This window comes from Panthera pardus, unplaced genomic scaffold, assembly GCF_024362965.1.
Source record: "Panthera pardus isolate Hobbes unplaced genomic scaffold, ASM2436296v1 HiC_scaffold_27, whole genome shotgun sequence".
Taxonomy (NCBI): domain Eukaryota; kingdom Metazoa; phylum Chordata; class Mammalia; order Carnivora; family Felidae; genus Panthera; species Panthera pardus.
Window position 1 is genome coordinate 78,207,279 of NW_026526843.1, and position 9,836 is coordinate 78,217,114.

General features: G+C 47.9%; 1 protein-coding gene and 1 non-coding gene across 8 annotated transcripts; both read left to right on the forward strand.

Moving 5' to 3' along the window:
• Positions 1 to 1,298: 1,298 nt before the first annotated feature.
• On the forward strand, positions 1,299 to 9,572 carry MAGED2 (MAGE family member D2). Of its 7 annotated transcripts, none has more exons than XM_019436673.2 (13): positions 1,299 to 1,418; positions 2,925 to 2,998; positions 3,386 to 3,841; positions 4,442 to 4,750; positions 4,869 to 4,932; positions 5,188 to 5,267; positions 5,791 to 5,885; positions 6,592 to 6,671; positions 6,765 to 6,807; positions 7,139 to 7,201; positions 8,325 to 8,439; positions 8,830 to 9,248; positions 9,438 to 9,572. In XM_019436673.2, exons 2-12 carry the CDS (start codon positions 2,954 to 2,956, stop codon positions 9,238 to 9,240), a joined length of 1,761 nt encoding a protein of 586 aa, XP_019292218.2. In that variant the 5' UTR covers positions 1,299 to 1,418; positions 2,925 to 2,953; the 3' UTR covers positions 9,241 to 9,248; positions 9,438 to 9,572. The 7 variants fall into 7 exon arrangements, with proteins under 7 accessions (XP_019292218.2, XP_019292220.2, XP_019292217.2 ...); XM_019436675.2 differs by lacking the exon at positions 1,299 to 1,418 and adding an exon at positions 1,938 to 2,038; XM_019436672.2 differs by lacking the exon at positions 1,299 to 1,418 and adding an exon at positions 2,552 to 2,644 and having other exon boundaries at positions 2,925 to 2,975.
• On the forward strand, positions 8,034 to 8,169 carry LOC128774013 (small nucleolar RNA SNORA11). The gene has a single exon (XR_008418493.1). It is a non-coding gene; the product is annotated as a small nucleolar RNA SNORA11 (small nucleolar RNA).
• Positions 9,573 to 9,836: the final 264 nt, after the last annotated feature.

Below are 9,836 nucleotides of genomic sequence, written 5' to 3' on the forward strand. Positions count from 1 at the left end.
GAATTGATATTTTATTAGCTTAGTAAAGGAAAAGGTGACCTCATAAAGCAGAAGATTTATGACCATTTGAATTATTGTTGAATGTAAGAAAGATATTAAATATTATTTATGTAACTAACCACTGTGCTGAATTTTATTATGTTTTCTAATAACTTTTTAGTTAATGCTCTTGGATTGTCCAGGTCTGCACTCATATACTCTGTAATTAATGATAATTTTATCTAATTTCCATTATTTATATATCTTATTTTGTTCTCCTAAATAGACCCGATTACTTATGTGAATTTATTATGTGATAAAACTGCCATTTCAAATCAGCGCGGAAAAAAAGATGGATTAATTTGCAGATGATATAAGGATAAAAGACTGTCATTTTGGAAAATAATTAAGCTGAGTCTTTTACAAAACAAATTTTTGAATACTCGAATATGTAAATGTAAATACTGAAGCCAAAAAAGTGCTTGAAAAAAACACGCATTTTGTGATAAAAGGGAATTGTGATAAAAGGACACTACATAATAACTAAATCCTTTTGTATAGCAAAGATTATCATCAATAACATGAAAAATATTTGTTATATATGTGACACATAAACGTATGAGAGACATTGTTGGTGGGAACATTATTCCATGTACCTTTTGAGAGTAAGTTGACAAATTTTAAATGGAAGAGTTTTTGTAGCATTCGAGTCAGCAAAAAATACTGTAAAGAACAACAAAAAAGCCCAATACAGACATACAAATACAGGATATTCCTTGTAGTGTTGCTTATAATAGTAAAGGGAGGGGAAGACCATCTAAATGTCCATATCCATGTATCGTGAACCTGGACTGGTTAAATAATTATGGACTATCTATGCAAGAAAAGACTATGCAACTGTTAAGAAAAATGTGCACTACAGAAAACTGTTTAGAATATATAACTGGAAAAAAACCCGGGTCACAGAACAGGATACCATTTGTGGGGAGAAAACCCAAATAGTGTATGAGTAGAAAAAAATGAGGAGGGATGTATATCAAACTGTTAACAGTGGTTATTTCTGGGAAATGAGATGAGTGGCCTTTCATTGGTATGTTACATATTTCTACATTATTTGAATTTTCACAACACATTACCTTTGTAATAAGAAAAAAATAAAGATATAAAAATAAATAAATTCAATGAATGAGTCGCTTTGAGGGGGTGGTTTTGGTTGGAAGGGCTGCAGACCGAGCCTGGTACAGTGGCATAAACACGGGCTTTGGCGTCAGACAGCCCTGAGCGGGGCCCCATTGCCCCTCCCCCAAGGAAGGAGGGGGGGTGGCAGGGGGCTGCGGAAAGGGGCTGGGCTGGGCTGGTTGCAGCTCTAGTCCAGGAGGCTGAGACTTTGAGAGGGACTGAGAGAGGGCAGACGTATTTGGGACTTGCTCGAGGACCAGGTAAGGGGCGTTGAGATTTTGGGTTTCCTGGCAGCCAGTAGTTTCAGCCCCCTCGAACCTATAGCCAGGTAGGTGGGCAATCTTTACTGCACCACTGCAGCTGAGGGAGAGATGACCTGGAGCTGGATGTAGGCAAAGAAGACTACTGAGAGTAGTAGGCGGTAGGACTATGGGTCAGAGATTAGTGGGGGAGACGGGGGGGAGAAGAAAGGGGAACCGGACTTGTTGGGTGGCTGACTGGGAGTATGGGGGGGGGCATTGAGGGAAAGTGTAAATCCAGAGAAGAAAATAGGAAATGCAAAGAAGGGTTAAGGAATACTAGGGAAGGGGGTGCATAGGTAACGCGGAGGAGGGTGTAAGGAATGGGGATAGGGAATTCTGTGGGGTAAATAGGAAATGTGAGGGGTAATAGGGAGCAAGAAGCAAGGCTGAGGGAATACGGGGGTGGGGGGTGATAAGGAATGAGGAGCAGAGAGGGGGGAAGGGCAGACTGGCTGCGACAGAGGCCCCCTAGGGAGGCGGAAAGGGGCGGGACCATTTCCGGCCTGGAGCGGGGAGGGCAGTCTAGGAGTTTTGGAGGGGCTTGGAGAGTGGACGCACTCTTCTTTAAGGAGAAGGAGGTGAGCTGCGGGGCCCAGCTCTCGACCCGCTGTCCAGTAGGGGCTCTGTGATCTATGGCCCCACCCTCTGGGATCTGGGGAAAACCTGCTGTAGGGACCGGATCGTACCGGATCCATCCGGATGGGAAGGGAGGGGACTGGACCCGATTTGGCTGGGCCCAAGATGGAATCACTGGCTTCAGTCTGATTTGAGGAGGGGGTGTATTAAGGAAGGGGCGGAACCAAGATGTGCTTTGCCCCTGGTCGGAGGGGGCGTGTTGTGAAAAAGGGTGGGACCGGGCGGGAGGTACTGTGGACTTGGGGTGGGTATGAGTAGGGGAGGGGCTGGGACCACCAGATACTGCGATAATTTTAGAGGGAGGCCTGTTGGGGAGGGGGCGGGGTGGAGTGGCACGGCGGACCTAAAGAAGGGCGTATGTTGGAAAGGGTTGTGGACAGAGGCCGGACCGTTGCGCATGCGCACTATGGATCTCTAGGAAGGGGCGTGTAAAGGGCCAGCTTGGAGACAGGGGAAGATGCCGAGTGCGCATGTGCACGGTGGACATCAAAAAAGAGCTTGTGCTGGGAAAGCGGGTGGGGCTGAGGTGGGCCCTGCAACGAATGCGCATGCGTACTGTTGGCCTGCGGCTGGGCGGGGGGTGTATTGGGAAAAGGGGCGGGGTCCCCAGCTGCCGCGCTGGCACATCTTCCTGGAGGAGGGGAGGGTGCGGCTGCAGAGAATTGAGATCTAGACGCTCTGGATTACTGAATCTAAGAACGTAGTCTTTGGGGGTGGGGGAGGGGTTTGGGATTGGGGCCCTACAGAAAGTGAGGATCCGTTTCCAGGCAGAACTAGAGGGAGGACGTTCTGGAGGCTCCCCTTTTCACCCAAGCCTTCTCTCCTTAGGCTCAGCTCTTGCCAGGCCAACTTGAGACATGTCTGACACAAGCGAGAAAGGTACGGGTCCAACCCGCTTCCAGGTAAGGCCTCCTTCCTTCTTCTCCTTTGCTTCTTTTCTTCTCCAACCCCTGTTGCTGCTTCAGTTCCCTTGGCACCACCCCCCCATCCTTGTCCTTTTTTACCCACTTAACTGTCTGGGTGCCCCTCCCCCCACTCTGTAGAGGGAGGGAGGGAGGGAGGAAGGAAGGAAGGGAGGGAGGGAGGAAGGAGGGAGGGAGGGCAGGCCAGCCATTCTTGTGCCATCACTTCCTGCTCAGAGGAAAGAGAGTCCTTGTGGGTTAGATGGGCAGAGCACATCACAAGTAGGAGTTAGTATAGGTCAGAGAAGTGAGGCCTGGAATTTTGGAGCCACTTGCTTACTTGGGGGTGGGGAGAAAGTCTGTGAGCTTTCCTGCTTCCTCTTGCAGGCTGAAGCTTCAGAGAAGGACAGTGGCTTGAAGATACAGAGCCTATTGACAGTGACCCAGAACTCGGAGGTCTCAGAGACACAGAAGACATCAAACGCACCAGAGGTCTCAAAGGCCACAGAGGTCTCAAAGACTCCAGAGGTTCGGGAGACAGCTGCCACTCAGGCCTCACCTGCCACTAAGCTGACTGATACCCAGGTTCTGGCAGCTGAAAAGAAGAGTCTAGCAGCTGACACCAAGATACAGAGTGCTGACCCTCAGCCTGTGACACTGCCTGCCACTGAGACCAAAAAGGTCAGCTGTGTGGCTAATACAAAGGTCAATATAAAGGCCCTGGAGCCTGAGGATCCTGCCTCTCAGGCTTTGGCAGATGAACCTAAGCCTGAGGGTGCAGCTGCTCAGGTTCAGGAGAATCAGGATACTAGGCCCAAGGTCAAGGCCAAGAAAGCCAGAAAGGTAAGACTTCTGTAATCACCACTCTTCCCTTTTCACTTCTCCCAGTTAGTTCATTTGTTTTGCAAACATTTAGAAAGTTTCCTGTGCTCATCAAGGCTGTGGGGGACAATAAGAGAAATGTGATACAATTTCTCTCTGCAGAGAGTTCACAGACTCATGGAGAAATAAGATAGTACACATAGCTGCAATCTGAATATAAAACAGTTTGTATTTACATAGTAGCTACCATGTGTTAGACCTTGAGCTAGGCACATTCATACGGGTTATCTCATTAAATCCTGAAAATAATACAGTTTTATAGGGAAGGAAGCTGAGTCCCAGAGAGGTGGAATGACTTTTCCAGGGTGGTACAAGCAGAGCAGTGGTGGACATAGGGAGAGGAGAATCCTCAGGCCCCATCCTTATGTTCCTTCTGGCCTGGTGAAGAGATTAAACTCCTGCCTGGAAGTCTGAAAAACAAACCCAAGACTCAACATGGCCAATATCTAGTCAGGCTGTTACTACATGGGTGGGATTAGAGGAACCTTCTGGAAAAAATAGGATGAGGGAGAAGGAACATCTACTTTATCTGACAATATTTTTCTCTCTCTATTAATGCAGGTGAAGCCTCTGAATGGTGAAGAGGATGGCAGCAGTGATCAGAGTCAGGCTTCTGGAACCACAGCTGGCCGAAGGGTCTCAAAGGCCCTAATGGCCTCAATGGCCCGCAGGGCTTCAAGGGGCCCCATAGCCTTTTGGGCCCGCAGGGCATCAAGGACTCGGTTGGCTGCTTGGGCCCGGAGAGCTTTGCTCTCCCTGAGATCACCTAAGGCCCGTAGGGGCAAGGCTCGCCGCCGAGCTGCCAAGCTCCAGTCATCCCAGGAGCCTGAAACACCACCACCTCGGGATGTGGCCCTTTTGCAGGGGAGGGTAAGAACCCTGTTCTCTGTACTTTTCCTTATCTACTGCCTTGCCTTCTTTTTCTGCCTTCCCCTCAAATCTTTTGCAAACATATTTTGATCTTTCTACCTTTTTTTCCCTTGTCCAGGCAAACGATTTGGTAAAGTACCTCTTGGTTAAAGACCAGACAAAGATTCCCATCAAACGCTCAGGTAGCGTCCTGCTAACCCCATCCCCTAAACTGTGCTCTCCATTGCCCACTTTCCCATGTGCTGAGGGCATTCCTTGCCCTTATGCTCCTACCTGTGTACTCCCAAAGTTCTAATTTGGCAGTGCTAGCATCTCTATTCATTATTTCAGAACTGTTTGTGCCACCCATAGCAGGGTTGTTAAAGGGTCTTTAGCTTGGGTTTTGGGCCACCTGGCTTCACTTCAGCTCAGGTGCTCGCAACATTCTCCCCTTGCAGACATGCTGAAGGACATCATCAAAGAATACACTGATGTGTACCCTGAAATCATTGAACGAGCAGGCTATTCCTTGGAGAAGGTGAAGTGGCAGCCGTGGGGGATGGATGCAATGGGGAAGCATTGAATTAAATAAGTGTACATGTGTCTTCTGGAGGTGGGACCGCTCACTAATTCAGTCCCATCACTGTGTGGGTGGGTAGATAGTAGCCTAAGGAGGGGTATAGACTAGCCCAGGGTCACATAGCATGTCTGGCAAAAGCACAGCTAGGACCCAAGCCACCCAACTTAGTCCTGGTTTCTGTCTGCTGCTGGAGATGTCATGTAATGTATTTCACATGCTCACCTCTTTCCTTCCATTCCCCATTCTCTGTCTCCCTAGATTCCCGATAATCTCAGAGATGATGCTGATAACAATAGTACATTTCTTACCTGTTTGCTGTGTGCTGATCACTTAACGTTTATGTACATTATCTCACTGACCCCTTCCCCCTATACACACACACTTGCACACCCACACGCCCACATACCTAGGTACACGGGGAGCTGTGGGATGCCCAAGAAGCTGAATTTGTGATCTCACAAGCTGTTCTCCCCATCCATAGGTATTTGGGATTCAGTTGAAGGAAATTGATAAGAATGACCACTTGTACATTCTTCTCAGCACCTTAGAGCCCACTGATGCAGGCATACTGGGAACGTAAGCTGGGAAAGGGCTGGGGTGGGAGGGAGGCTCTGCTTCTGTCTATGGCACTACCCCATCCCTGTTAACTCTCCCCACATTTCCTTAGAGAGGCAGGAAGACAGGGCCTGAAAAGCTCCTCTTTCAGTTCACACATAGTTGGAGCCCTGCACATGGTAGTGGTGCTTGATTATGATTGAATGAAGGTGTAGAAGCCTGAAGCAGTGCATTCCTACTATCAGGTTTTCTGTTTTTCCAGAAGCTTCCCAGGAAAGTAGACCTGTCATTGCTTGTCTCTTCCTACTGGCTTTGGTAGAGTGCTTCTCAAAGGAAAGTTTCCTGGTGTGGGTAAATCATGATGCTCACAGGACAGGAACATCACTGGGGCTGTGCCTAGAATTTTCTTGGGGTAGAGGGATCTGGGAGAGAAAGGTGGGACTCACGCTGGCTGGGTGCCTGGGTTGTACCAGGTTTCAGGCATTCTTCCATCCTCTCAGCAACCTGAGGTAGGGAGGATTGGATTTTCCCATTTTACTGAATAGGATACTGAGGCTCAAGAGTCTAAGTGCCTTGCCCAGGGTCACATAGAGCTTGAAGCATAGACTGGGCAGAATTCTCTCATGTCTGAGGAATCTGGGAGAGGCTAGCCTAGTGAACTGACTGGTGTGTTTTTTGCAGATGGCTGCTGGACATAAACCTCCTCTCTACCCTGTTATTTTCCTAGGACTAAGGATTCACCAAAGCTGGGTCTCCTCATGGTGCTTCTTAGCATCATCTTTATGAATGGAAATCGGTCCAGTGAGGGTGAGTGGCTGGGCATGCAGCTGAATGGGTGGCCACAGTTGGAATTCCACATGTTCATTTTCTGTCCCTGTCTCTTCTTGCCTCCCCTTGCAGCTGTCATCTGGGAGGTGCTGCGCAAGCTGGGGCTGCGCCCTGGGTATGATTGGGCTCTTTCAGTGCTTGCTGTCCATGTTGTCCTTTGACAAGAGAGGAGTCCCAGGATTGCATCAGTCTGGTGGTCTGGTGGAATAGATGGAAGTGCTAGTAGAGGGTCCAGGGTTCTGACCTGGGTGGATGGGGAAATGTTCCCAAACTCTCTGCCCCTGTCTCACTATCTCTTGGGCTTCTGTGGAGTTTTCCTCTTGTGCTAACAGTCTCTTTTCCATGTTGAAAATGCCTCTGCATACCTCTGGGAAGTGCCATATCTGATTGATTGATTGATTGTTTGATTGATTGACTTATTGATGGATTTTTCTTTCTGCTATCAGGATACATCACTCGCTTTTTGGGGATGTGAAGAAGCTTATTACTGATGAGTTCGTGAAGCAGAAGTAAGTGTGTGTCTGGTGATGGTGTGTTCCATGTGTTTTGCCTGTTTTCAGAGCTGAGTGATTAAGCTATACTGCGTGTGTGTGATTAGGCATGTGTATATGTGTGTGTGTGGCAGATGGTAGGTAGCTTATTTCTGAGATAGTGAGAGTGAGCAGGAGGACACATTTCCTGACCAAAATGTACTCTCACTTATGCCCTCAGTGCAATTCTTCAAGGTAGGGATTGTCATTACCAATGTTGTGCATGTGAGTAAACTGAGGTTCAGAAAGGTGAAGTAATTTGCTTAGGGGGTTGCACAGGTAGCAAATGGAAGAGTCATATTTAGGTACTGGCCCCAGTGCCTTGGTTATTTTTTACTGTGCTAACCAGGGCTTTATAGAAATTAATGTCCATAAAGAAATGCCATAGAATCATAGCTTTAAGCAGCCAAGTACTATGCTGGGGGCTTGACTTGTGCATCTCATTTCATTTTCATAACTACCGTATACCCAGTATAGGTGCTGCCATCCCATCCCCATTGTCAGTTGAGGGACCTGGGTCTCAGAGAGTGGAAGTCTGATTGTGGCCCTGGCTGGTAAGGGGCCCATTTGGTCACGGAGCCCTCTTGATTTTCTAGCCAGAGCCCATTGTGTCTGTGGTTCTTAGCACATGTGCACTCACACAGAGACATTAGCATGCACCTGCATGTGTGTGTGCGTACACACGTACACACACACAGTTGGGAGTATGCACAAAATATGCTACTCTTGGTGGACTATTTCTTCTCTTTATAGTCATTTTCTATGGTGGACTGTCCCAGGGCTCCCCAGGTTACAGACATGACCCAGTGGTGGGGTGTGCTCAGAGCAGGGGCCCTGAAGAAATGGCTCCTCTGTTTACAACACACCCAGCAAGAATCTGGGTTCATTGTGACAAAGGGCACGGGCACAGAAGTTGTGGCCTTCTTATGAGCAGATACTCTACATGTATCTCATCTTGCACCTCCACATGGCTTCTGGGCAGGACCAATGGGATAGGGCTCCATATTGGAAGAAAAGCTATAGTATATAGTGGGGATGTCCAGTCCATACATGGGTGGGCTGTGGTTGTCTTAGACATAAAGGCTTTCAACCTCTTTTCAAGGTACTTGGACTATGCCAGAGTCCCTAATAGCAATCCCCCTGAGTATGAATTCTTCTGGGGCCTGCGCTCCTACTATGAGACCAGCAAGATGAAAGTCCTCAAGTTTGCCTGCAAGGTAATTGGATCGCTGCCCCAGCTTGGCATATCAAGAGCACGGGGTGCTACTGGCTAAAGTAGGCTGTGTGTATAGCAGCCTGCAGCTCATACATGAACATTCTGAAGCCTCTGTTAATGTGCCATTTATCTGAATCATTTAATTTGTACAACTAACATCATTACCCTATACCAGATGAGAAAACTCAGACTCACAAAATTTATTAGATAACATGTCCAAGGTCACAGAGCTAATAAGGGTCAGAGCAGGGATGGAATGTTAGGTACGTAATTACTGTAGTATTTATTATATTGTTATTATTGTGTAGGGCACATAACATGGTGCCTAGCATAAAGTAGGTGCTCACTTCTTAGATTCTGATCCTTCTGATGGTTGTTATTTCTGTTTCAGGTACAAAAGAAGGATCCCAAGGAATGGGCAGCTCAGTACCGAGAGGCAATGGAAGCAGATATGAAGGCTGCTGCCGAGGCTGCAGCTGAAGCCAAGGCGAGAGCTGAGATTAGAGCTCGAATGGGCATTGGGCTTGGCTCTGAAAATGCTGCTGGGCCCTGCAACTGGGACGAAGCTGATATTGGACCCTGGGCCAAAGCCCGGATCCAGGCGGGAGCTGAAGCTAAAGCCAAAGCCCAAGAGAGTGGTGGTGCTAGCTCTGGTGCTAGTGCCAGTGCTAGTGCCAGTGGTGGCTTTGGTGCCAGTGCCAGCCTGACTGCTACGCTCACATTTGGGCTTTTCGCGGGCCTTGGTGGAGCTGGTGCCAGCACCAGTGGCAGCTCTGGTGCCTGTGGTTTCTCCTATAAGTGAGATTTCAGGTATCTACTTAGACTGGGTCTGGACAGCTTGGGCCTATGGGGTTGGGATGAGGAACTGGCTGGTTATAGGAAGGCCAAGGTTGCAGGACCGTATGGAGCATGTGGGAAAACCCCACGATTAGCATTTTATTCTTTCCCTTTTGATGGTTATCAGTTGACTTTTTCAATTTATTTTACTTGTGTTTTCAGATATTCCTAATCCCAGCAGTCTTTCTCTTCGAGCCAGGGTGCATCCTCAGAAACCTACTCAACACAGCACTCTAGGCAGCCACTATCAATCAATTGAAGTCGACACTCTTCATTAAATCTACTTGCCATTTCTGAGTTTGTTGCTTTTTTTTTTTTTGGTGGGCTATCACATTTTGGTATGACATTTAAAAATGGAAGAGTTTCTGCCTCAATCTATATTTATTGGATTCAGGGGAGCATGCTTAGCATGCTTCTCTGGGATAACTTGGGTCCTAGCTGTAGTCTGCAGTACAGGCAGGATTGCAGTGGGGTGGGGAGTCATGAGGATTGTAAGCACAGAGGACAGACTTTGAAGGAGTGAAGTGGGAAAGTCTGGAGCAGAAAGCAGAGGTAGGGGAG